Below are 27,342 nucleotides of genomic sequence, written 5' to 3'. Positions count from 1 at the left end.
CTAGTTATTATTTTTCTTAACACTCAGATGGCTCATTATACCTTATAAGTTATCTTTAACAGAACGTGAGGGAGTATGAAGCTGCCGTAGTGCAAGTTGCCCGTGCGCTATCAGAGCTGGTGGACCAAGGAGTGGCTGATGAAGCGAGAGCGTCTGCGCTTGCCCGTGCTGCAGCTCGCACGCCACTTCACCCGCCTCCTGCAGCAGTCGCTCTCGGCGCGCCTCAACTTAGCTTGGGAGTTCTCTACATCCCAGAACCCGGTCGTCTCGTTGTGTTTCAACAAAACAACTCAGCTACGCTACAACAATTCTGGCGCACTCTCGCGTCCGCTTGGAATGCTAGTCTTGTAATGTGGTCCAATGCATGGTATTCTTGTGAAGGTGACATTGGGTGGTGGGGTGGAACTGCCGCTGCGAGAGGTTCAGGAGCAGCACGGGCTGCTGCGGCTATATTTCGACGACTGCCTACTTTGCCCTGTGAAGAATCTATGTACGAATGGCTCGGAGGGACCCCGTTATGTGATGCCATGACTACTGATTGCGAAGCTTTTCCATCAGCGAATGAAGATAGGAAGTTAGAAGTAATGTTTTTATCATCATTTTATTCACACTTATTGCGTGAAATACATATATTTACAAAATTATTTCGGTGTTTTCCAGTATCATTGCAAGTGTCGATCAGACCATTGGCACGAAAGTGGTGGGAACTGGATATCTGGTAGCAAACTCGAGGAAATAGGTCGTCTTAAATGCACGCCATGTGGCGTCGGCAGCAATGCGACAGCCTGCCTTCCAGAAACGTACAGAGCAGCGCTTCTTGCCGCAAACCTAGCAGGAATGCTGCTTTGCATCATCATTGGCCTTATAATTTTGAAGAAAAGAAAATGCAAAGTAAGCGCTTTTGTTGAAAAATGACATTGACTCTTACGAGATTCTACAATGATAAGAAACTTTGAAATATAGATAAAATTTGTATTGCAAATTGTTTGAACATAATAATAAAATTTTATGATAGCAAAAGTTCGGCCAACCGCCAAAGTCTGGTAGTATTGTCAAAGATTATAAACACAGATTATAAAGGTACATGAATAGGTACATACTTCTATTACCGTATTATTTTGTATTATTATATCGCATAGAAATCTAAATAACAAGACACATAGAAGTGCTTTATTGTCATAATTCGTATGAAAACCGCTGTCGCCAAAATCAACACATTCAAACCGAAAGCTAAACAGTACACACAAGTAAACAATGCCTTTTATTGGACAGCTTGATTTTAGTGAAAACTAACTTAACTATTAAATTAAGCTTTTGAATATGTATCCTAACGCACGAATTTACGGTTTATTTTAGAATAACATCCCTAAGTATATGAGACTTTTTGCTCCAATACGAACAAACGTGATAATAAGAATGGTCGACTGTGTCATTCATTGTTATTTCGATTACTATGGTGACACTCGTAATACTTGTAAATATTCTATAATTTTAAGGAAAAACGGCATTATTTCTAAAAAAAAATATTTTCCGATGAAATATTATTCCTTTATAAGTATAATTACAACTTGTGGAAGAATTTCCGCAATGGGAATTGCTGAAACACACCATGTATACACTCATACGTCTCCAGAGCAACTGAACAGTGACGAATGCACTGGTGATGTGAAAATCACCTGAGTGGCGACAAGGTCACGCACGCTTACGACTTCTAGTGTCTTGTTATTTAGATTTCTATGTTATATCGAATCATTTTACCACTGACTTTTCTATGAAAACTATAGGTATAATTTTCTGTAGCATATTAATTTTGATATTGGGTAGCGATTGTCACATTTTCAATGCTCGATTTTATGCTTCAGAATAAGGCTTTTCATTTAGGTGTTCTCTCTGTTTTCAGGCAGTTGCTATGGGAATGTGGACTGTATTAGAAGTTGTTCTCATTGGTGCAATGTTTATGTATGGTTCAGTAAGTATAGATAAATTATACATATACCTAGTATCACCTTTCCAACCGCCTTCTCTCGCATTTTCTCAAATTATACATACCGATATTATAATTTATAAACTTCTTCGATAATCACGTTATATTTTGGTGAAAACAGAAAGAAAATCGGTGTTTTTGAGTTTATCGCGAATAGACATACAGACAGTATTATCAGTTTTATAAAATATGTATAGTGATACGGAATATTACACTGATATTATTTTTAATCATGATACTAAAAATATTTGTAGAGTATATTTGTTTTGATTCATCATCCATACTAATATTATAAATGCGAAAGTAACTCTGTCTGTCTGTCTGTTACTCAATCACGCCTTAACTACTGAACCAATTTGCATGAAATTTGGTATAGAGATATTTTGATACCCGAGAAAGGACATAGGATAGGTTTTATCCCGGAAATCCTACGGGAACGGGTTTTTCTTTGAAAACGCGGGCGAAGCCGTGGGCGGAAAGCTAGTTTACTATATACAAGAAAACCGATAAGAGAAAGAGTTGAAGATATTACTAACGGGTAATGACTTATAAAAAGGAGTTGTAAATTCGAGTCTTGATAGTTAGATTTTATCTATTACGTGTATTCTTTCATATCATTATTGATTATATAGACCGGGAGATACTGACACAAAATTTCGAGTCATTTGTAACAAGGATGGCGGTTCTACAGGGGTCTTAGTACGCAATGACAAAAAGAAAAATGATGGTGTGAACGCTGGTACCGGTGGCTTAGTCGCGTGGGCGTTTGTCGAACTCGTCGGAAAAATAGCGAAAGTCAAACGATTTGTAACACAAAAATTTTAGAATTTACCGATAGCCCATAAAAAATTAGTAGGCGGTAGTGTCATGCCATACTTTTCCGGTGTGACTTACAGCCCGCCATACCGATGCGAATGTGTTGATTTAAATAAAACAATCATTCTACCATTTGTACCAGGCTAACTTTTGCACAGGTAACTATCGTCGTGCAGCCATTTACGAAAATCGCCATGCCATACTTTTTGGACGATTCCAAATGGTCGCCATACCGCCGAAAATCTGCAAAAAATTTTTATTTCGCCAAACTTTTTGTACCAGTATTGCATTTGGATTTTTGGAGAGTATTTGATAAAATGTGACCATTATTATATTTGCCATACTTCTAGTAGGGGGAAAAAGTGCTGTCATACTTGAAAACTTAATTTATTATTAATTTATATAAGTGAAGATTTCCAACACATAGATCTTTGAAATTTTGTATTTATATTTGTTGATCCTCAAACTTACAGGAAAAATAAGTGCCATACTGTTACAAATCGTTTGACTTTCGCTATTTTCCGACGAGTTCGACTAACGCCCACGCGACTAAGCCGCCGGTACCAGCGTTCACGCCATCGTTTTTCTTTTTGTCATTGCGTACTAAGACCCCTGTAGAACCGCCATCCTGTTACAAATGACTCGAAATTTTGTGTCAGTATCTCCCGGTCTAATACTTCATACTTCGTATTATTCATGATTTTCAGAAGTAGTAATGAGACAAGGAATGAATGCTCGCTATTACTAATAAATTAATAAAATACAAGTTACTATAAACATATATGTATTTAAATAACATAATAATTCAAGGCAGCATCCCAGTACATATCAGCAGCCCGGTGGCGCTGCGTGCTCGGCGCGTGGCTACGCGAGCTCGGCTTCGTAGCCTGCTACGGGTCTGTGGTGTTGCGTCTATGGGTTCTATTGGCTGAGTTCCGTACGAGGAAGGCGCATAGATGGACGCCTAGAGATGCTGAGGTAACTAAGTCTATAAAAGATACTGATAAATATTGCGAAAATTGTTTATAGGCAATATAAGACGAAAAAAAATCATGCATTTTTATTTATGTAAAATATAAGCTTTTATTAAAGCTCTTTTAAAAGCACTAATATATATAAATAAAATAGTTCTACTATAATACTTAAATATCTTTCTATCTTCTATAAACTACCCTATTTCTAGTTTCTACCTAATTATTCAAAACAGAATACACGTCTAATATATCAATGCGGATGAATCTAGTGTGGAATAATTTAATACTTGGTTGGCTGTCAGGGCTGATTTCGGACCATGTAGCATATTCTATGCAATAAAGCCGACAGAGTATTCGGTAGATTTGATGTGTAGGCAACTGTTTGCATTATGCATCGGAATATTCGCTTGTTTCAGTAACGTTTATGTGCTTATCGTGTCAGATGTTTGTTTGATTAAACCTTGTATACAGAATTGAATTCGGACAAACATTTCAGCCGATACTAACACATATACACCACGCTACACTAACCTAATAGAAAATTCCTTTGTGACAACTTTAGAATTTAAATTGAAATTCTACTCGCTACGCAAACAAACTTTTGGTTGCGTTATTACACTCGTGCATTATTTCTTTTAAATTCAATTTCAATAATAAATTAGGCATACAGTAAAACAAAATTGGTACAATCTGGAACAGATGTCTTCCAATATGGCCTCAAAAACCACAAAAGATTTACCAAATCTTTACAATCTACCGTACTTCTAGGTGCTCCGCATAGTAGCAGCCATGTTGATAGGCGCGGCGTGTTACCTGGCCGCGTTCACGGCCACCTCCGCGTGCGAGGACGACATCGGGTGCGCCCGTGCCGCCTGGCACCACGTCACCGCGGGCGCAGAGGTGCTCTTGCTCCTTGCGGGGCTCAGGATAGCGCACGCGGCTCGGAACGCTAATGTGCCGTTTCAGGTAAAAAAGTGAAGTCCCATGTCCCCTAGTGGGGTAAGGGGCAGATGCATTATACATACATCTGTTTCACTGATCGATTTTCTTTAGAGACAAGTAGGTGATCAGCCTTCTGTGTCCTGCCAGACCGAGACATTTTTTTTTCTTCGTCTCCACCGGGAATCGAACCCAGGACCCCTCGGTTCTACGCTCACGCGTCAACCACTGCACCAAGGAGGCGTTTCAGGTAAAGGGGTGCATTTATCTTATGAGTTTGATGTGACCTTCCAGGTGTAATGTATTATATGATGTGATGCAAGTATTTATCTAATCAGTTTGATGTGATCTTTCAGGTGAGGGGCAAATATTTATCTAGCAACTGTTCTGATTCTTAGAGATGCAAATATTTATGTAGGTAATAAATGATCTAAATTCTAAACCCCCTCGAAAACCTATTTTACATATAAAAAGTACACTATTTTTTTTTACCGAAAACCCAAATATCGAATGATTTTAGCTGTCGTTCCCAGAAACGTGCACAAATTTTGCCCGAAATAATACTTAATTAATGAATTACGTCATCTGCACCAATTAAAATCATACTACTTAAATTTCACATATAGGCTTTTTAATTAATACCTACTACAAGTTATTAAGATGTGATTGCATCAAGCAGACAGCAGTAACGATACGAATTATTAGATTGCTTTAGTTAGCTTAGAAAATTAATATAATTTGCTCTATTGCACGACTCATGATGCGAAGCATCAGAGAGTGCTTTACGATCGAAAAATTTTTTTCGCCTCATTTTTGCAGCTATTCTTATTATTATAGCCTTGTTAGTTCACGGAATCAAGATATTTTGCATACTATTGTCGAGATAATTTAATTTCACACAATATAAAGCGAAAATTCTTCAATCATTTCACTACAATGGTCAATTGATACTTCATAGTCATGAAATCGTTGATCTATATATGGCAAATACCGGTACAATTGAAAACGATAGCCGATAAATTTTGATGACATGTCTGACCTAGTTGCTTGCTACGGATTTGACCTTCATAAGTGTTCATTTCTCATAAAGGCAACACGTGTTTTTTCTAGTTGGAAACAATGCTTGCAAAAACGTGCAGAATTCTAGATAGAAATTTTTATTACGGACCTCCAATTTGAAGTAGACATAAATTTTTAAGTTTGAAGTTTCAGTTTATAAAGAACTCCCATTATCTATTCAAATTATATAATAATTCGAGTATATAGAATTAAATAAAAATAGCAATTAACAATTGACGTAATATTCAATATTTTAAACATATCTATTATAGTTATATGAGAGAAATTCTTAAAATAGTGAACGATGGTCGATGAGTATAAACTGTTCGTCAAAAAACCGTCAATTTATATCTGTTTAGATAGGGGGCATAGATTATTATTAGATATACCTGCTAAGTGCTATCAATCATGATACATTTCCTCGAACTATTATTTTGAACTACATATTAACATAATAATATACCTATCTATGTCGTATCAATCTCTTTGGTCAACGGAACCGTTTAATTAAAAGTCTATAGGCTTAAATACTGATTAAACCAATTTCTTGCGACATTTCTTATGTTTTGATATTATTGCACGCCTCATAAGCGAAGCGTTGAGGTGGGTACTACTGTCACTTCGCGCAAAACATCTGATTTTTTCAAACTTAAAATGTCTTTATGTATCATACATTGCACTTGTAAGATAATACATACACACACATATTAAGAAAAAACACTATTTTTAACGTTCATGATATTTTTGATGTCATTTTTGTTATTTAAACTAGTTAAAAAACGGTTTAAAAAAGTTCTGTCTTGGACGTCCGTGTGTCTGTATGTGCGGATCCTTTTTCTTGTTAACACGATAGCGACCGAAATACTTTACTAATCGAGTCTTTTTTTTTCTCTTACGCTTGAGTATGCTCAGGAATAGAACCCTTTCATTTTTCAGGGTCTGATTCGATGTGGTTTAATTGTTATTAAATAAACAAAAATAATAATTAATAAATATTTATTAAAAAAAAAATTATGAGGCGTGCACTTTTGGATTTTCCAAATTTATTTTTCCATTACGGTTAGCCGCTGCTCTGTGAATAGAGGATATTCTATGTGCAATATTCTATAAACAAAACTATAAACAGAGTGGAATTTTATAATTCCCTGGAGGAAGAGTAGATTTTTTAATTAAATGAAATATTACTTTATTTTTAAGAGAAATAAACTACTTCAAATATTTCCGCAATCCGCAATTTCCGCAAATCAATTTGCTTGTAACGCCCGGTAATCGAACCGACTAAAATAATATGTTAAAATTACACCCTGTCCTTTTAGTGAATCGATCTTTGGGGTCAATTATAAGGATGAAATCTCTCCAACAAACTTAATAAATCAAATGATAGGAAACCATGACGCCGCTGCTCTATGGATAGAGTTAGAACTATAAACAAGGTAAATAACGTTTCCAGGAGCGCGGTTGGCTAGCCGCAGCTCTATGGATAGAAGGCGCTTGCGGGATCGCCTGGCGGGTGGCAGCAGTATCTGGCGCGGCGCCTGAACGTTCGCCCCTCGCGTCAGCGGCTCGGGCGCATCTGTCCTCAGGGGCGGCACTCGCGTGTGTTCTTGCGCCGAGGCTCTGGCATGGCTACAGAGCACGGTCTTTGGCTCAAGAAGTTAGTATGTTGAACAGTGCAACTAATTACTAATTAAATATGTTGTGTGTGATTAGTGAATAAAAATTAAAAAAGGTATCCGTAAATAATGAATGTTTATCAAAATCATCATCTTAGCTGTAACAAAACATCAAAATTCCATAATATGAAGTATATTACTGATCTAACCATTACCTTCATATCTCCATAGGTATCTCGTCGAGGACCTGCAGAAGGATTCGGTGTGGAGGGTGAAGAGGAACCAACCTCAGAGGAGGTGCGGGCTGAACTGAAAAGGCTGTACGTGCAGTTAGAGATTCTGCGCAACAAGACGCTACGGAGGGACAACCCTCACATCAGCAAGCGTAGGGGAGGTCGGAAACCTCCCCATAGACGCTTTTCTTTACAAGTGCGTATAAATTAAGTTGATAATCATATAATTTTGAATCATGTTTTAAAAATTAATATTATTATACTTAATAATATTAATACAGTTGTTTGTACTCAAACATCTGTATTTCTTGTCTTCGTATAAATGATGTAATTTTAACTTGAATCAACAGGAACAATTTGTAAACACCAATGATAAGCTTAAGTTTGCATAAGCATGAGAAAAAAATATTACTGTAATATATGAGACTCATTTATTTAACATCCAAAAAATACATTCCATTAATATTATCTGTATCCTAATTTTGATGTTGTGATCTTAAGCCTTGTGCCCTGGATTACTAACCTTAACAATTTTAGTTACGAAATCTCATCTTCATTGCCATTAATCCATGTTTCACATTCCATTCTGCCCCACCTAGAAAAAGGGCAGTCGCGAAAAGGTAAGGTGTTATGATATATACAGCATGCACAACGGAGCACCCGCATGCCCCTTGTGGTTGTCGCCTTCGCCCCAAATCTCCCCTAGTGCATAAACTCAAACTCAAAATTCAAATATGACACACTCATACGAGGCACACCCTCTACCTGTGCACTGACCTTTGCTACCGTGCAAGCTATGTTACGCTTTTCGCCGGGTGCAGTTGAGATCTTCTTAATGAAGGGGGAAATTACTTAGTCTAAGTATTGGGAACGTTAAATCACATTTCCTTCCTTCTAAAGGATAGTTTAAAACTAAGGTCATGTTACTGCCCCGCACTCGGCGATCTTCTAAAGCAACGTTGTCACCGCTATAAATGGATTTACACTTTAATATAAATAAAGCGTTTTGAACACGATGTGTGATTATTAACTATGTGATTATTGAACTAAATGTGTTTGATTGAGCTTTTGTTACTTATTGGGACACGCGATTTTTGTAGTGTGTTAACTGTTAAATGTCATTGAAGTTTTTCGCTTAGTCTATTTCTTACAATAATTTTGCTTCTATTTAACAAACGGCTTTACTCGCAATCTTTATTGTGATCAGAATTTATTTATTACGAGCGAAAAAAATGTTTAAAATATCGTGACTGATTTTAATTTTGTAGTAAGGCCGTACCTTTCTATAGAAACATATAGTCTATACCCAGATTTTGAACAAAGTATAACTTATTTAGGCATTACAAGCTCGTCGCGGTGGTAAGAACAAGAGCGGCGCGGTAGAAGCGAGCGAAGCGGGCGACGCGTCGCGAACTCCGGAAGACTCCGTGTGTTCCGCTGAAGGACCCTCACATTACACTGATGCTGATACACAGGCGTGATATTAAAAAAAATTGATTTGATGGATATCACGTAATTGTGAAGTTTATTGGAAAACCCAATTGACTAACTGGATATATGCATAGATCGATTATTACGATTCGATATTCCCTAAGGATAGTTAGTCACGTTGTCCACAATCGACTATGAACTATCCACGTCCTGCCTCCAGATAAATTAATAAAAAAGGACGTTTAATAAAGTGTATTATTTTTAAATCTTTATCAATCTATATCTGTTAAATTCATACTTAATCGATGTTTCCTTTTTTTCATAATTAGGTACCTATATGAAACTGTATACTGACCTGATAAATGTGTAATTTAAATGTTAAACTTTGTCTCGATGATGTAACTCATTTCTTTAATAACGTGAATTACTATCACACATTAGTTATTGTCTGTTCTAATATGATGGAATTGAGGTTATCTCCAAATTATTTATTTAAATTATATTATATTAGCTAGACACTAAACTTGCTTATTGAGTATATCGCAGCCAATTTTTCTATGAAATTCATTACACTGTTGACACAAAACCATGTCTTATTTAATCTTTAATAACTATTGATTATTTTAATGCAACCTTAATTTATAATGAATTCATCATGAATAATTATAACATTTATTATCTGCCATGTTCAGGAGAATTGTGTAACAAGTATTATATCTAAGTATTGTTTCTCAGTCTTTACAGTTTGCTGTCTATGTTGTTGGAATCTTTCTTTAGATGTTGTTCTTCACCTGGCACGCTTCGCAAGAACTTTTCATCATGCGTTCTATGCAACACGAAGCACCAGCAACATTTTAACAGTTACTCCGCAACATATTCAACTTTCTTTGCTAGATAATTGTTTATTACGAATACGAAGTTTGAAGATGATATTTATTAAGAATACGTATTCACTGTAAATGTTGGCTGCGACGTACGCGAAGTAATAAATAAATTCTTAATATGATCTGCCGTTCTAAATATATGTATCTTTCCATTTTCTAGTCATTATTTAGCTGTCGATATATAACTATGTGTACTTAAACTCGATCGTGCATTTAAGGAGAAGTGGTATTCGAAAAAAGATTAATAAATACTCAGCGTATAAGACATGAATAACCCTAAAAATAAAACAATAATTGTGAAAATATATAATTGGATGGTTAAAAAAAAAACGAAATTTTCGTTTTTCGTAATTCATGCACAACAAACCAAAGTGATATTAATTTTCATATTGTAGTCATAAGGAGTGAAAGCGTCTTGAATGATATGGTTATTTAGGTACATATTATATTTTATTTGTTCGTTGTTGTTATAAAATAAAAATCATTATAATAAGTGTTAGAATATTACGTACAATTAGGTTGTAGGTACCTACCTACCGTCATGGTGTTCCCATGTAGGTAAATAATAGATTTTAACTCCCCCATTGTAAATACCATTTAATGTTGAACCTGTAATGAGATCGCATTGTACATGTTCTATGGCCAATCATTTAATTGTTGATTTTAAATAATAAAAATTAGAGTTGTTGTGCTTATTGAAGTTGCGTGATCGCGACGGATTGACGATGTGATGCCGATATTATTTAAAATATATTTATTGTATAAATAAATATGTTTAAATGTATTTGTTTGTTTTTTTTCTAATTCCTATCATACACGTTTTGCGAAATACACAAGAAATAAATATCAATTTACAAATCTTTTTATCATTTGTGCAACCATTTCACTGACTGTCGTTTTACGGCAAAAATTCGATAAAATTAGTTTGTTGACATCGAACCAGTTATGTATCGAATGAATTCATTAAAAATTAAAATTGTTGCATACGCTTCTAAAATACATATGAGGTAGATAGGTAGGTGCGAGTTATAAAATAAAAATTTAATTTGTAACCGATCTGCGCAATGTTTTAAATACGAACATGGGCCATGATCAGCATCAGATGCAGAACAATAATCAGTAGATAAGTATTTTATTTACAAAATAAACTTCCGATATGTCGATCATTTAGACATTTCTTATCGATAAAAACGTAAATCTTTTTTTATGCCATATAAAAGAGAAACATTATGTCGATTCATCACTTCTATAGAAGTCGGTTACAACAATGTTACGACTTTGTGGAGTTGCGTAAGTTATTATGTATTATGCAATAAATAATTAATAATAATCATATTTAATTGTCTTTAATTTTATATATATGTTTTTATTTCTGTCTATAACAAAAAAAAATATTTATAGGGTGCTGCTGCTGGTTTTTTCATCGGCGAGTGCAAAAAGTGCTCGTCATGAAGTACGAAAATTCCCAGATGATTTTCAGTTTGGAACAGCAACAGCATCGTACCAAGTAGAAGGAGCATGGAATGTTGATGGTAAAAACTTTAATTAAAAAACCGGGGTATTTAAACTTAATTAAAACATGAGTAGGTCATCCAGAATAATTATCAGAAAATAAAATCAACGGTTATTTACAGGTAAATCTGAAAACATATGGGATCGTCTGAGCCACACAACTTGTGTTATTAATAATTGTGACACAGGTGATATCGCCGACAACTCATATTACAAATACGAAAGAGATGTTGAAATGATGAGAGAGCTTGGCCTCGACTTCTATAGATTCTCATTATCGTGGACCAGATTGATGCCCACCAGTTTTCCAGACCATATTAATGAAGCTGGAGTTAACTATTACAATAATTTAATTAATGAAATGCTCAAGTATAATATTAAGCCAATGATAACCCTGTATCACTGGGATTTGCCACAAAAACTACAGGACATGGGCGGATGGACTAATCCACACATCGTCGACTGGTTTGTGGATTACGCTAGAGTTGCTTTTGAATTGTTTGGGGATAGAGTTGACACATGGTATACTATTAACGAACCTAGAGAAATTTGTTACCAAGGATATTCTTCAAATTCTAAAGCACCACATCTAAATATTACGGGGTATGGTGAATACCTGTGTGCCAAAAATTTATTGGTTGCTCATGCAAAGGTCTACCACATGTACCACAATGAATTTAAAACAAGTAACGACAAAAAAATCGGTATTGTATTTAGTATACGTTGGTTTGAACCAGAATCTGAGGAACATACGCAAGCAGCCGACGTAGTGTCACAGTTTGAGGTAATTTGTTCTTTAAATAACAATCTTACTTGTTTATCTTAATAAACATTTAATATGCAGATAATTAATTCGCTGGTATTTTTAGTGGGGTCAATATGTCTATCCTATATTCTCGGAATCTGGAGACTGGCCTCCCGCAATGAAAGAAAACATTGGTGCCAATAGTGCTGCACAAGGATTTTACAGACCGCGATTACCAGAATTTACGCCAGAGGAAGTGTCTATGATTAAGGGTAGCTCGGACTTCTTTGGGGTCAACCATTACACGACTCTATTAGCAGAAATGAGTCGGTGGACGGATTATACACTGCTCCTTCCTATATGCACGACATGGACGCAGTTTATTACCAACCTACAGAATGGGAATTTTCATATCCCGGTTCCACATGGTTAAAGGTACCTACTTTATTATTATGTTTTTTTTTTGTGTACAATTCGATCAATTCTTTGATTTCTTTAATACGTGTTATGAAGCGTTTATGGTATTTTTTATCAAGTCATAAACTAAGAATGAAATCGCGATATTGTTAGTACATTAAGCACATCATTATGTATGAAATCATCAGTGAATATTTAATTGCGTTCTTCCTGTTCGGAAAATAAACAAATCTGAAAATACTTCTCTAGAGTTACTTTTCGGTATACAATAGAGTCTACCTAGATCATAAGAACTAAACTCAACTAAATATTTACTTTAACAAAACTTATTTTAACTTTTTTATCTAGGTGGTGCCATGGGGCTTCTACAAACTTTTGACTAAAATAAGAGAGGACTTCGGCAACCCGCCCGTGTATATAACTGAAAACGGATGCTCTACCACTGTTGGTCTTGAGGATGATAATAGAGTTTCTTACTACAAGCAATATCTAAGCGCTATGTTGGACGCAATGGAAGAAGGATCTAATGTGAAAATATACACTGCGTGGAGTTTAATGGATAACTTCGAATGGTACTATGGGTATGAGTGAGTATTATGTTTTTATGTTTATTGGTATAACCTTTTAGAAAATAGTGAGTTTAGAAATATAAATGAGAGAAAATTCGATTTATTATTAAGTAAATTAACATAAATTTGAATCATCAGTAGGGTGCTTTTCCACCAATAATTTCGAGGATGAGTAACGTGAAATGTGTTTTAAAGAACCAATCATATCCCTTCATTAATTTGAAGTTTGAAGCGTTTGTATTGGTTATTTCCATAGAAATCTAAATAACAAGACACATAGAAGTGCTTTATTATCATAATTCGTATGAAAACCGCTGTCGCCAAAATCAACACATTCAAACCGAAAGCTAAACAGTACACACAAGTAAACTATGCCTTTTATTGGACAGCTCGATTTTAGTGAAAACTAACTTAACTATTAAATTAAGCTTTTGAATATGTATCCTAACGCACGAATTTACGGTTTATTTTAGAATAACATCCCTAAGTATATGAGACTTTTTGCTCCAATACGAACAAACGTGATAATAAGAATAGTAGACTGTGTCATTCATTGTTATTTCGATTACTATGGTGACACTCGTAATACTTGTAAATATTCTATAATTTTAAGGAAAAACGGCATTATTTCAAAAAAAAAATATTTTCCGATGAAATATTATTCCTTTATAAGTATAATTACAACTTGTGGAAGAATTTCCGCAATGGGAATTGCTGAAACACACCATGTATACACTCATACGTCTCCAGAGCAACTGAACAGTGACGAATGCAACTGGTGATGTGCAAATCACCTGAGTGGCGACAAGGTCACGCACGCTTACGACTTCTAGTGTCTTGTTATTTAGATTTCTATGGTTATTTCCAATCAAATTTCTCGCAAATCCTCGTAATTGCTGAATAAGCCCCCATAGTGTTTTACCAAATTCTTAAAAACGTTCATTCAAACCTTGAAAACGTGAAATTTCAAGAATTTTGTTACAAATACCTAATTTTGATAACAATTACAGTGACCGCTTCGGTCTATATGAAGTGGACTACGACGACGAGGAGCGCACGCGCACGCCGCGCAAATCCGCCTATTTCTACAAGGAGCTCCTGCGTACACGCGCCCTTGACGTACACTATGAACCGGATATGTCTGTTCCTATGACGATCGACGAGGGACATTAACTATGATCAATGAGTGATATTATATTAAATTAGATTCGTAAAGAGTTGGTTGTTTTATTTTCATCGAAAATATTAAGGAAATCACTAAACATATTACACCTCTCTAGTCTCTTATAGTCTCTACTTTTTGATATATGGAAGTAACTCCGTACTTTCTTCAATTACAAAACTAAAATAGTAACTTATTCATAAGTAAACAGTGCAAAATAATAACGGAGTTAGTATAGTTACTTTCAGTCTGTAGTGGTCTGTAGTCTGTAGTACCAGAAAAAAAATTTCTTCATAATTTATGAACAGGAACCTTCTTTTGCGTTTTTTGTTGGACAATACAATTTAAATAATTTGTTGTAGATAAGCGTGTTGCAATAATTCGAAGGAATAGGACATTTTCATCCTTCCAAAAACTCTACATCCTATCCTACTAATATTTTAAATGCGAAAGTTTATGAGGATGGATGTATGAGTATATGTAGGTGTGTATGTTTGTTACTATTTCACGCAAATAATACTGAACCGATTACAATGAAATTTAGCACACATATAGAGTGTAACTTTTATTACCACAAAGGGTAAGGGTAGATTTTTATCCCGGAAATCCCACGGGAACGGGAACTATGCGGGTTTTTCTTTGCAAACGGAGAAGCCGCGGGCGAAAAGCTAGTCATTTCATTAATCATAATTTTTAAGTCATAGCTCATAAGTGACCGATAAGATGTAAAAGTATAATACAGAGAAAGGTATCATTACCTTTTTTCAGTTTATAAAATATCTGCTCATTCGCCTTGATAGTTTTATTTTAATAGAAAGAGCATACAAATTGAACAAACAAGACACATGAACCTATAGATATGTGAGCAGTGCATCAATTTAACAATGAAAAATTATCAAATTTTTAAAAATTATCAATTATGACGTTGTAATAAAAATATTGGTACCTATCAAATCCTTAAAATTGTTCAATGGTAAAATCGATTGCCCCCAAGTGCTGCAAAAATTTAACTTAAAGGTCCCTTCCAGATATCCTCGTAAGATTCTATTGCCGCTGTGTCCTCCTCAACGCAGAACCGTATCGGGTCGGAACTCACCCATTCCGAGAATTTGTAAAACTGTAAACGACTACAGTGAGGTTTTTGATATATTCGTAGATTCCCCCAACAAGCTCCGCAAAACTTTTAATTCAATTCTAAGGAATAGGATAGATTAAGTACATTATACAGGGTGTCCCAAAAAGTAGTGATGAACGGAAGCTGGGAGGTAGAGGACCTAGAGGGCTATCCGAATCACCCCCATGTATGTTATGCGATTTTTCGTATTTTCGGAGTTATGACGTTTTTTTCAATTTTTCACCTATCGCCGAGTACGATGATATTTTCACTCATGGTGACGTCAATTATTGCGCTAGATGCTTGATTTTTTTTGTTTGCTAAGCTGAATGATAGGCCAATTCAGTATGGTAACATTTACTATCGTTAGATCTTCGAATGGAATAAAAAGAAGAATTAAATGCTAAGAAAGATAAAATTACCCAGTATGTTCACCACTTCAAGGGCCCGTAAAAAAATAAAATCACATAAAAAAAGTTTTCCGTTTGGTTTTTAAAAACTTGCTCTATCTATCAGGTAGCTACCGTGAAAATTTCATTTTATTATTCAGAAGGCTTCAATTGAAAAATTGAAATCTAAATGTGGTAAGTGCAAAAATTTTATTAACATGATGATCATTAAAACCAAATTAAAACCAATAAATAGGTGTTTAATTACCAGAAATTTTTTAAATAACCCCGCTGTTAATCAATGTAAGTGCGACATCACCGTAAAAAGTTGTCTTTTAAATGTCTGAATGCCCTTTTATCATTTTTAATGGTTTCTTTTACTACTATGAATTTCCGGGTTATTTCGTCCAAATTTGTGGCATTCTCTCAAGTAGCCGAGGTCTTTTTATTATCCCCATTGAAACAAATCAATGTGGTTTAGGTCGAGAGACCGTGGAGGCCAGGCTTTAAGGCAGGCGTCACCGGCGCATGCGCAGGCTGCAACGACCAATCCATCTTTCAGGGTATCTGTGCCCTTTAGCCTGGCCTCCACGATCCTCGGACATAAACCCTATTGATTTTTTTCCGTGGGGATACTACAAAGACGAGAGATTGCCACAATTTGGACGAAATAACCCGGAAATTCATAGTAGCAAAAGAAACCATTAAAAATGATAAAAGGGCATTCAGACATTTAAAAGACAACTTTTTACAGTGATGTCGCACTTACATTGAGTAACAGCGGGGTTATTTTAAAAATTTCTGGTAATTAAACACCTATTTATTGGTTTTAATTTGGTTTTAATGATCATCATGTTAATAAAATTTTTGCACTTACCACATTTAGATTTCAATTTTTCAATTGAAGCCTTCTGAATAATAAAATGAAATTTTCACGGTAGCTACCTGATAGATAGAGCAAGTTTGTAAAAACCAAACGGAAAACTTTTTTTATGTGATTTTATTTTTTTACGGGCCCTTGAAGTGGTGAACATACTGGGTAATTTTATCTTTCTTAGCATTTAATTCTTTTTTTTATTCCATTCGAAGATCTAACGATAGTAAATGTTACCATACTGAATTGGCCTATCATTCAGCTTAGCAAACAAAAAAAATCAAGCATCTAGCGCAATAATTGACGTCACCATGAGTGAAAATATCATCGTACTCGGCGATAGGTGAAAAATTGAAAAAAACGTCATAACTCCGAAAATACGAAAAATCGCATAACATACATGGGGGTGATTCGGATAGCCCTCTAGGTCCTCTACCTCCCAGCTTCCGTTCATCACTACTTTTTGGGACACCCTGTATATCATTATATATTATATATTGTTTTTTTTTCGGTTTATCGCTAATTGTATACTTTTAAACTTATTTTTCGCATGTTGTGTTTACCTGTAAGTGTTTTTTTACATTGACCTTATAATTGTGTATATGAATTTTGATATGTTATATGTAATGTAAACAAACGTTGGTAGACCAAAATAAATAAATAAATAAATAAATAAAAATCAAAGAAATCGAATAGAGTTTTTAATTTTAGGCTTTCAGTAAAACCAAAAATTTGTTTTGATATGTTCATTTATTCATTTAGTGACCCTCATCAATAGTAATAGGAGCTGAAATGTCAGGTTCGTAGTGCATGTCTAAAGCCCTAGTTCTCAATATTTGTTTGTACAAGTAGGCTGACTTGCGGGCTGTGCGCGTGCGCTCCGGGCTCGTGTAGTCAACTTCATACAGACCAAATCGATCGCTGCAAAAATGATTACAAGTTTTACAAAGATTATTATATCTTATCTTATTTCGATAGAAAGAAAAGATCTCCCATTGACTTAAGCTGATTAGATTTCATCTTATTTTTAATATTACAGAAGAGATTGCATACCCTCATATAACTACCTACATAACATATACACACAATTTTAAAAACATTACATAAGCGCAATAGAATTTTCAGTGTATAATAGTTATACAACAACTTACTAGTATCCTTGCATCCATTCAAAATTATCCATAAGACTCCAAGCAGTGTAAGCTTGGACATTTGACCCTTCGGCCATTGCATCCAGCATTGCGTTCAAATACAATTTATAATATCTGACCCTGTGGTTATCTTCCAAACCTTCTCTACCTAAACAACCATTTTCAGTAATGTATACTATAGGATTTCCATAGTCATTTCTAATTTTTGTAAGCAGCTTATGGAAGCCCCATGGCACGACCTAAAGAAAAAAAAGTTAATTTTATTTGTAAAGGACTATTCATAATACATTTATAATAATTAATATCTATTTATATTAGTACCTTTAACCATGAGGATCCTATTTCGTCTTCAAAATAATTTGGTTGATACGGAATAGCTCCGATATCATCAAAATATGAAGGCGATTCGAAGTATCCTTCCACAGTTTCATTTCTATAAACTAAATTTGTTGTATAATGATTGATACCCAAAAAGTCAGAACTGCCCTTAATCATATCTATTTCTTCAACAGTAAATTCTGGTAACCTAGACCTCAAAAAGCCTTGAGCAGCACTTTTTGCAGCTATCTTCTCCTTCATTACAGGTGGGAAGTCACCGGTTTCCGAAAAAATGGGATGAGCATATTGACCCCACTGAAACAGGAACAGACTGAATGATGTATATGATACCTTTTTTGGACTTTTTATATTATGTAAAGAAGTAGATAGTTACTATACCTCAAATTGTATCATGTCTTCTGCGGCTTCAACATCATTTTCTGTTTCTGGCTCAAACCAAGGTGTACTTAGAACTATTCCAATAGATCCGCCTTGTTTGGGTTTAAATTCATTATGATACATATGATAAACTTTAGCGTGAGCAACCAATAAATTTTTGGCACATAAATATTCGGCATAACCAGATATATTATATAACGGAGCTAAGGATTGACCTGCATATCCTTGGTAACAAACTTCTCTCGGTTCATTAATAGTGAACCATGTTTTGACACGATCTCCGAATAATTCAAATACTACTCTCGAGTAATCTGTAAACCAATCAACCATGTGTGGATTCGTCCATCCACCCAAATCTTGCAATTTTTGAGGGAGATCCCAATGGTATATGGAAATCATCGGTTGAATATTATACTTAAGCATCTCATTAATTAAGTTATTGTAATAATTTACTCCAGCCTCATTAATTTGATCCGGGAAACTTGTAGGAAGCAATCTAGACCATGAAATTGAGAATCTGTAAAAGTCTAGACCGAGTTCCCTCATCATCTCAACATCTCTCTCATACATATGATATGAATTGTCTGCAATATCACCGGTGTCGCAATCTCTTACTGTACATGGTTTTGTATGTGTCAGACGATCCCAAATATTTTCAGCTTTACCTGTTATTCAAACATAGGTATTATTTAAATAACCAAAACATATTTCGAATACATTGTATATTAATCTAGAATATTACCATCTTCGTTCCACGCCCCTTCAACTTGATAAGAAGCAGTCGCTGTACCGAATAAAAAGTCTTCAGGGAATTTCCTTACTTCATGACGACCTTTATTCGCATTAGCTGCTGCGAAAATCAGGAGCAATCTGAGGGCAAAGTTTTACATATTGCATTTACATCGAATTTTATATAGGTACATGAAGTTATTGTTTTTTACATAACTTACATAACTCCTGCGTAACTATGCATCTTCGTTAGATGACTCAGTTGGGTAAGGTTAGAAATGTTGTTTCCTAGAATGAATCCACTTATATATAAGTACATTTATCAGGTATTTATTAAAAATGATGGACATATCAGTAAAGCCCATGCACCGATCTGTAAACATCTGATATTAAATAAAAAGTGGCGAAGCTCGAGTTAGATACGCTTCCGATTGGTTCTGTTTAGTTGAGATGAATGTCCAACTGTGCATACCAAAAATTTAATTAGTAGTAATCAAAATCATAAGCAAAATCAACGGCGTTTCAAGTTGCTCGTTTTCAATTTACAGGAGTGTTAAAAGAATTTTTGACTGTAATGAATTCTGTACTACATAGCAATTAACCTTTAATATCTTCTTTATTTTTTTATGTCTATCTTTGTAAATATATAACCCAATAACGCATTGACCGATTTTACCTCTTCTGCTGCTGCATATTGGACCTATCTAACTACAGAGTATAAACTTAAAACATACCATTTTCATATGAAATCATTCGTTTCGGATTGATACAATATCTCAGACGGAGAGACAGTATTTTTATTAGAGCTACAGCTTTGGATTTCTTATCGATTATTATCTAGAGTGCCGTCCAAAAATTGTCTACAAATTATCTATTAGTTAAGTATTTAAAAAGGGTTGTTTTTTTTATTTTTATAAAACAAATAACTGTACATTTACGATTTTTTTTTGTAAGCAATATTAAAGTGGGTTCATTGACCATTAACACCCATTAATTCGATCACAGTGTATTTTTTGAGTTTATATTTTTGTTTTGTACTAACGATGTTCATTCTGTTTTCACTAACGGATAGCGAGGTACATAGTATAAAACAAAGTCGCTTTCGCTGTCCCTATGTCCCTATGTCCCTTTGTACGCTTAAATCTTTGAAACTACGCAACGGATTTTAAATGCGGTTTTTTTAAATAGATAGAGTGATTCAAGTGGGAGGTTTATATGTATAATAACATCCAGAAGAGAAGTACTGTTATTTTTGAGGTTTCTAATGTGATTTCGTAAATAATTACATTTTTTCCACTTACAGTGCAAACGCAGGCACCCTACGAGACGTTTTATCAAAATAATGTTCTAAGTATTGTACACATTGAAAAGGTCTACAGAAAAGTCCGTGATGGTATATGTCTATCTCTTATGGATAACCCACAATAACTTTTTTTGTCATTTACTTTTTACGACAAATAATGGCTAATTTTCGAAGCGATTTTAACCAATACAGCATTAATCCTTAACGAATTAATTACCTTGAATACATTGTTCATTTAATATAGATCTATCATGTATATATATATATAAATCATAGTCATATAAGTATATGTGTAATTTGTATGATGTATATATATTATTAATGTATAATATAATTGTGTATATTCGAGTGCAGTATATTTATCCTTAAGTATCTTTATTTATATATCTATCCGTAAATCTATTTTAATTATTAATTTTATTTTATTTAATTTTTTTTTATCCTTGCTTTTTTTCTACCACCTACCATTGTCATTTCAGTAAGCTTGTTACCTTTTGCCCAGGTTGCCTGGAAGAGATCACTTCTAAGTGATAAGGCCGCCTAATAAACTATACTGTTTTTTTTTGTTTTGTATACTTATATTAGCAACTAGCGGTCCGCCCCGGCTTCGCCCGTGGTACATATTTACGTTTTCTCTACATAAAAACCATCCTCGTACTTCAAGGAATATAATAGAAAAGAATTATCGAAATCGGTTCAGCCGTTCACACGTGATGCCATGACAACGCGAAACGGGTGCAGACCCGCCGCCTTTTTATAGCTCCCGCCGCGAAGCGCGTCGAACGCGGCAACTGATACACAAAAATAATCCTTATGGCTGCATGATTCTGTATTCACGCGCGATGACTTATAGCGTATTTCATGTATAACTTTGGTGTTTCTACACCGATTTACATGATTCTTTTACTATAACCTGCCCAGGAGTATGAAGAATAATTGTGCCAAATTTGGTTAAAATCCGTCGTGTAGTTTTTGTTTCTATAACGAATATACAGACAGACAGACAGACAGACAGACAGACAGACAAAAATTTTACTGATTGCATTTTTGGCATCAGTAGCGATCCCTATTACCCCTTCATAGTTTTTTTTTAAATATATTTCATGTACAGAATTGGCCTCTCTACAGATTTATTATAAGTACCTATAGATAAGTTTTATATGTATAGTTTTATTGAAGGGTAATAAATAAAAATAGATCTATATGGGCCCTTTACACCGTATGATTTAAGTGAATATTTTCGAAGATATTACTGATTTAAAAATTGCGGGACGTAGCGTTTGCGGCGGTACCGGACGGCCGCCATTGCACCCGTGCGAAGCCGGGGCGGGTCGCTAGTAGCATATAATATGTAAACTTTTAGACAACACGGGCGGCCTGGTAGTCCGAAGGTGTGACTCTAAAATAAAACACAATTCTGAAATTTTCAATATTTAACTCTTATCAAAGAAACATTATCAGCTATAATTCAATTTGATTATTCTATATGATGATTAGTAGTATCCTTCGTCAATGGTCAAAGGTATGGATACGTCAGGTTCATAGCTCATGTTAATGCTGCGTGTGCGCATGATTTCCTTGAAGACGTATGCAGATTTACGTGGAGTGCGCGTGCGATCTGGATCTTTGAAATCCACTTGGTATAAGCCGTAACATATGCTGTAAAAACGGAAGAAAAATTCAAATATCAAGCCTAAAACTATATAAAATTCTTAAGTAGATATTATGAATGATGAGGCGTGCAATAAATTATACGAAGTTGGGCCTAAATTATGTCAATGCATTCCTGATAAAAAAGGAGGACACTAATGATTGTTCTAATTTTGTAATGACGGTTCAATATTCAGCGCGATTACACTTTTTTTAATTTAACTTTCATATTTAAAATTGTTCTATTATTGGGGTGCAAATATAAGACAACGTCCAAATCTACATACGAGAATTAAAAAGATCTTCCCATGAAAACTAAATAATGCACTTACGTATAGCCTCTGAACCACTCGAAGTTGTCCATAAGACTCCAAACTGTATAACCTACAATTTTTGATCCATCTTCGATAGCGTCTAACACAGCATATAGATAGTTACGGTAGTAGGTGACCCGATCGTCGTCGTTCATGTCACGATAATTACCAATACCATTCTCAGTTATAAATACAGGAATGTTATTGTAGGCCTTTCTGATTTCGGTCAAAAGATTGTAGAAACCCCACGGCGCGAACTGAAACAAATTAAATGTGGACCATTACAGTCAAAAAGAAGTAACAATCAAGGTACGTCTTTTTGACTAAACTTCTAAGTTCTAACTTAGGCACGGGTCAAACACAAGCGGCGGGCGCGGGCGTGCCATAAGCGCACCTCTTGAATCTGTTTCGCACCACGTCCTTCTTATACATTTTGTATGAAAGAATTTTGGAAAGGCGTCGAGACGGCACGCCACGGTTGTGCCTCGGTTGCGCCGCCTTTCCAAAGTTATTTCATACAAAATGCCAACAGCGCACCCGATGCACGCCGGCAGTGCGCCCGATGCGCGCCTGAGGCGCGCCCGCGGTGCGCCCGATGCGCGCCGCGCCGCTTGTATATGTCCCGCGCCTAAACGAAAGATTATAACTGTACAAGTAGAATCTATTAAGATTATAAAAAATGATACCAAATATTATAAGTAATGAACATTACCATTGTTACGTTTGCTTTCCCGATTTGCCATTCAGATGGTTGAAAACTTCTAACACCGAGATCGTCGTCAAAGGATGGGCTCTCGAAATAATTCACTTCAGAACCATTTCTGTAAGTGTAGTGAGATGAATAATGATTGAGTCCAAACATATCTGAGGTGCCACGGATATATAAAATTTCTTCTTGGGTAAAACTTGGCAATCTAGATCTGAAAAATCCTTGTTCCCTACTTTTTTTTGCTATTCTTTCTTTCATAACCGCTGGGTAGTCACCGACGGCGGAAAATATAGGGTGTGCATATTGTCCCCACTGTAAAAAACAGAATAAACTGATTTCTACGATTAAAAAACCATTTTTTACGAAAGATATAAAAATAAATACATACCACAAACTGATTAGAATCATATGCTGATTGTTTGTTGTGTTTGTTCACTGGTTCGTACCATTCAGCGTTAATGGTTATAAAAATAGAACCATTGTAGAGCCGTCGGTAGACTTTGTCATAAATATGATATGCTCTAGCATGAGCTAGAAGTAAATTCTTGCTACACAAGTATTCTGCAACACCTTTTATATTTAAGGCCGGCGCAAGTAAAGTATTTCCATATCCCCAATAACAAATTTGATGTGGCTCATTAATAGTCACCCAGTATTTTACTCTGTCACCAAACAGATCGAAAACAACACGTGCGTAATCTCCAAACCAATCTACAATGTAAGGATTTGTCCATCCCCCCATATCTTGCAGTTTTTGCGGTAAATCCCAATGAAAGATTGTGACCACTGGTTCTATACCGTGTTTAAGCAATTCATCAATTAAGTTATTATAATATTGGACGCCTGCTTTATTAATTTTATCTGGAAAGCTTGTTGGAAGTATTCTAGTCCAGGAAAGTGAAAATCTATAAAACTCAAATCCAAGCTCTCGCAACATTTCTACGTCTCGTTTGTACTTGTAGTATGAGTTGCATGCAACATCTCCATTGGAACAATCTTGTGAATAACATGAATTGGTGTGAGTTATATGATCGTAAATATTTACTGATTTCCCTGCAATTTTAAAACTTTTTATATAGGGTGTCCCAACAAGAACGCAAGATTTAAATTTGGCGCCATTCGAAGTGTCATTGTTTGACATATCAACAAGTGTTATTTTTTTTTAGTAGAAGGTATAAGGTTAGTGAAAATGTAACGCTAAACTAAGGATCAACACATTCTCATAGTAAAATTTGTTTTACCAAAATAGTGAAAGTTTTGCGGCTACAGTAAGCAAATTGCGAACAAAGAAATTGCGATCAGTAAAAGAGATTAATGGAAAAAGTTGCTGAAACTGGGTCTATTAGTGATGTAAAGACAACAACGCGCCTTCGACCAGGTCGATCAACCGAAAATATCGCAGCTGTATGTGATGATATCGCTCAAACTCCATCCATCTCAATTCAACACCGAGCTCCAAAAATTGGTGGTTCCGAATCCACTATGCAGCGAATTTTGATAAAAAATTTGCGTCTTGCATGCTGGAGGGGATGTGGTTTAAACAAGACTTCGCCACATGTCATACAGCCAGAGAAACAATACAATTGCTGCATCAGTCATTTCTCGGTCATGTTACTTCACGCTTTGGGAACCATAATTGGTCACCTAGATCATGCGATTTAGGGGTTTTTTTGAAATCCATGGTTTATGCGATTAAGCCGACGACGACCCAAGCCTTAAAAGACGAAATTGGACGCTGTATTGATGAAATACCACAGCATTTATGTAAAACGGTCATTGAAAATTTCATTAAAAGATCGCGTATGTGCCAGCAAAGCCGCGGCGGCCATCTCCCTGGTGTGTTGTTCCAAACATAACCTCATCTTGTCTACTTTACGATATAATATAGCTTTCACAATTTTTTTTTTAATATCTGCGTTTTATGTCAAATTTAAATCTTGCGTTCTTGTTGGGACACCCTATATAAATAGTTCTTAGTTACTACGTTTTAACGTTGAATGTCTTTCTAATTGCCTAGTATTTAGTTTAAATTTTTTAAAGGCGGCCATTATAGGTAAAGTAGGTACTTATAATGGTCGCATATAAATACAACCTATCTAAATGATTTACCATCGACATCCCATGCGCCTTCCACTTGGTATGATGATGTTGCTGAGCCGAGGATTAACCCTCCCGGTAAGTTCCGCACTTTATTACTATTACACGCAATTGCTCTACATTGCCATAATAAAATCACAACTCTGGAAAATTCCAAACGGACTCATATAAAACAGTTCATTGTAAATTCAAATAATTATTTTCAAAGTCAAATATCACTTACAGAAATCCTAAACGTAGGTTCATGTTTCTGATTTTTCTTTATGAATAAATGCACCAGTATTTATAGAAATGACTTAATCTTTAATTGTGTATATGAGAGTATACTTAGTAAGATATAATTCTATTGAATTTATTCAATAATTATTCACTTCACGTCCGTATTAAGACCCCATTTCATAACAATATTACACTAAAAAATAAAAATTGACGAAACGGCCAAAATTGTGCGTGTTCTCTACTCACTGAAATGTTAATGTCTGGAACCGATATTTTATATCGACGCCTTTTATGGACTACAAAAATTTAGATCTTCATACAACTATGTAGATCTAAATTTTTGTCGGCCTAAATATGAAAACATAAAATGTGAATGTTAGTAAATTTAAATAATACGGGCCAGTTATCGACTTTGTCGAAATAAATACATATTTCATGAAGGCAATAATTATTTAGGACAAATACATACTAGCGATGAAAAAATAAATACATATATAGTGATTTTAATAGGGCCATTTCATAAGTTATAAACGAATTCAACACTGCATTTAAAATAAAGTTGTCTGTCTGTCTATATCTTGATGATGTATATACTGAAACAACTGGATGGTAATAAATGAAAATAAATATAGTATACCTACTGTCTACTATAAAGCAACATACTATCACTCCGATATTCAGCACGATTCCCTTTGGTGAATGTCAAAACATATGTACAATAGCTTTATTGAATACCACGTGTTCCGAATTCCTTGACTAACTTCTAATATTGGTCCATAAATCTCCATCTGCTTTCAAATTGAGGTATTGATGATGAAAAGATGATGAAAAGTCTTTTACACTAGCATTTTTTAAATATAGCATTTCCTGGATATTAACTGTAACTATTTATTTTATTTATTTATATTTATATACACATTATAGTTACTTTATTGTATTCTATTATGATTAATACAGGTTTCTCTATAACACTATGTAATATGTAATATATTATATTACTTCCTATTTTATTTTTATCTCATAATAATATACATATATATTTTTACTTTTTCAGCCACCCGCGTTACATTAATTATATGTATTATATATCTATCCTCTACCTTAGGTGGCCTGGAAGAAATCGCTTTTAAGCGATAAGGTCACCTTTTGTACTTCGCATCCAAACAGATATATATTATACTGTACATTGTAATATTAAATGGTGTGGTACCTACAATAAATGATTAAATAAAATAAAAAAATAAAAAGTCAAGTCAAGCGTGAATGTAGAAGAAAAGGGTCCGTGGTTCGATCCTGGTGTAAAATAACAAAAAAGAAGTCTAGGTTGGGACCCAGGACGCTTATCCTGGAACAAATAGAGAATGAATCTGCCCCATACTCCACAAGGCATACCTCTTACACATTTCAGTCTTCAGCCTTAGAATTAATAGGAGTGTGATTGGAGATGTGATTCCCAAGAATAAGACAATCAAGTTTAACACAGAAGATACCTACAAATATTTTTATTTAGTTTTAATTCTTAAGAAACTCGTTGTAATGCTTACATTTAAACTGACGCAGATAATAATAATTATATTCGACGATAATTAATCAATTGCAAATAAAGGATAAAAAATACTTGATTAAATTTTGAAAAAATTCCAAAAGAGGAACACCAAATTGCATAATCAACACCTGAAATGTTTTGAGTTTTTACCGCATCCAATGAAACTATTTGAATTCAGTTACATGAATATAT

The 27,342-nt window shown here is 34.8% G+C and overlaps 3 protein-coding genes and 1 pseudogene across 5 annotated transcripts in view; 2 read left to right on the top strand and 2 right to left on the bottom strand.

The window, feature by feature from the left end:
- Positions 1 to 10,665, top strand: part of smog (G-protein coupled receptor 158 smog) — a 29,046-nt gene extending 18,381 nt beyond the window's left edge. Inside the window, exons 3-11 of one of the 2 annotated variants that reach the window (XM_089702802.1) lie at positions 63 to 581; positions 661 to 891; positions 1,901 to 1,969; positions 3,611 to 3,778; positions 4,543 to 4,740; positions 7,223 to 7,426; positions 7,617 to 7,814; positions 8,218 to 8,238; positions 8,956 to 10,665. In XM_089702802.1, the coding sequence (XP_089558928.1) occupies positions 63 to 581; positions 661 to 891; positions 1,901 to 1,969; positions 3,611 to 3,778; positions 4,543 to 4,740; positions 7,223 to 7,426; positions 7,617 to 7,814; positions 8,218 to 8,238; positions 8,956 to 9,099 (1,752 nt within the window). In that variant the 3' untranslated portion in view covers positions 9,100 to 10,665. The remainder of the gene's footprint in view (positions 1 to 62; positions 582 to 660; positions 892 to 1,900; positions 1,970 to 3,610; positions 3,779 to 4,542; positions 4,741 to 7,222; positions 7,427 to 7,616; positions 7,815 to 8,217; positions 8,239 to 8,955) is intronic. The other variant, XM_089702809.1, reaches the window with a different exon arrangement.
- A 528-nt stretch (positions 10,666 to 11,193) lies between these two features.
- LOC149490266 (myrosinase 1-like) lies at positions 11,194 to 14,393 on the top strand (annotated as a pseudogene). Its single transcript, XR_016316476.1, has 6 exons — positions 11,194 to 11,223; positions 11,335 to 11,465; positions 11,568 to 12,229; positions 12,315 to 12,625; positions 12,956 to 13,194; positions 14,187 to 14,393. The product of XR_016316476.1 is annotated as a myrosinase 1-like (transcript).
- A 3,066-nt stretch (positions 14,394 to 17,459) lies between these two features.
- LOC149490265 (myrosinase 1-like) lies at positions 17,460 to 19,667 on the bottom strand. Its single transcript, XM_089702182.1, has 6 exons — positions 19,534 to 19,667; positions 19,326 to 19,453; positions 18,584 to 19,248; positions 18,188 to 18,499; positions 17,867 to 18,105; positions 17,460 to 17,636 (listed from the first exon to the last, which is right to left on the bottom strand). The coding sequence occupies exons 1-6, from the start codon at positions 19,629 to 19,631 to the stop codon at positions 17,474 to 17,476; spliced, it is 1,605 nt and encodes a 534-aa protein (XP_089558308.1). The 5' UTR covers positions 19,632 to 19,667; the 3' UTR covers positions 17,460 to 17,473.
- Positions 19,668 to 22,036: 2,369 nt separating this feature from the next.
- Positions 22,037 to 25,854, bottom strand: LOC149490264 (myrosinase 1-like). The gene is made up of 6 exons (XM_089702193.1): positions 25,609 to 25,854; positions 25,398 to 25,528; positions 23,677 to 24,341; positions 23,292 to 23,600; positions 22,598 to 22,836; positions 22,037 to 22,274 (listed from the first exon to the last, which is right to left on the bottom strand). Exons 1-6 carry the CDS (start codon positions 25,629 to 25,631, stop codon positions 22,109 to 22,111), a joined length of 1,533 nt encoding a protein of 510 aa, XP_089558319.1. The 5' UTR covers positions 25,632 to 25,854; the 3' UTR covers positions 22,037 to 22,108.
- Positions 25,855 to 27,342: the final 1,488 nt, after the last annotated feature.

The sequence above is a fragment of the Colias philodice genome, chromosome 2 (assembly GCF_061535455.1).
Source record: "Colias philodice isolate Cphi_HAF_F1 chromosome 2, ilColPhil1 Martin Lab GWU primary, whole genome shotgun sequence".
NCBI classification, from domain to species: domain Eukaryota; kingdom Metazoa; phylum Arthropoda; class Insecta; order Lepidoptera; family Pieridae; genus Colias; species Colias philodice.
Note: the sequence above shows the minus strand (reverse complement) of the source record. Positions and strands in the feature narration are given on the sequence as shown.

Coding starts and splice junctions, on each gene's coding strand:
- LOC149490264 (XM_089702193.1), bottom strand. CDS start 25,631: ATGAACCTACGTTTAGGATTTCT. Junction 25,529..25,608: donor AACCTACGTTTAGGATTTCT/GTAAGTGATATT, acceptor GGAATTTTCCAG/AGTTGTGATTTTATTATGGC. Junction 24,342..25,397: donor AGGCGCATGGGATGTCGATG/GTAAATCATTTA, acceptor TTAAAATTGCAG/GGAAATCAGTAAATATTTAC.
- LOC149490265 (XM_089702182.1), bottom strand. CDS start 19,631: ATGTACTTATATATAAGTGGATTCATTCTAGGAAACAACATTTCTAAC. Junction 18,500..18,583: donor AAGACATGATACAATTTGAG/GTATAGTAACTA, acceptor TTCCTGTTTCAG/TGGGGTCAATATGCTCATCC. Junction 17,637..17,866: donor GAATGGATGCAAGGATACTA/GTAAGTTGTTGT, acceptor TCATTTTTGCAG/CGATCGATTTGGTCTGTATG.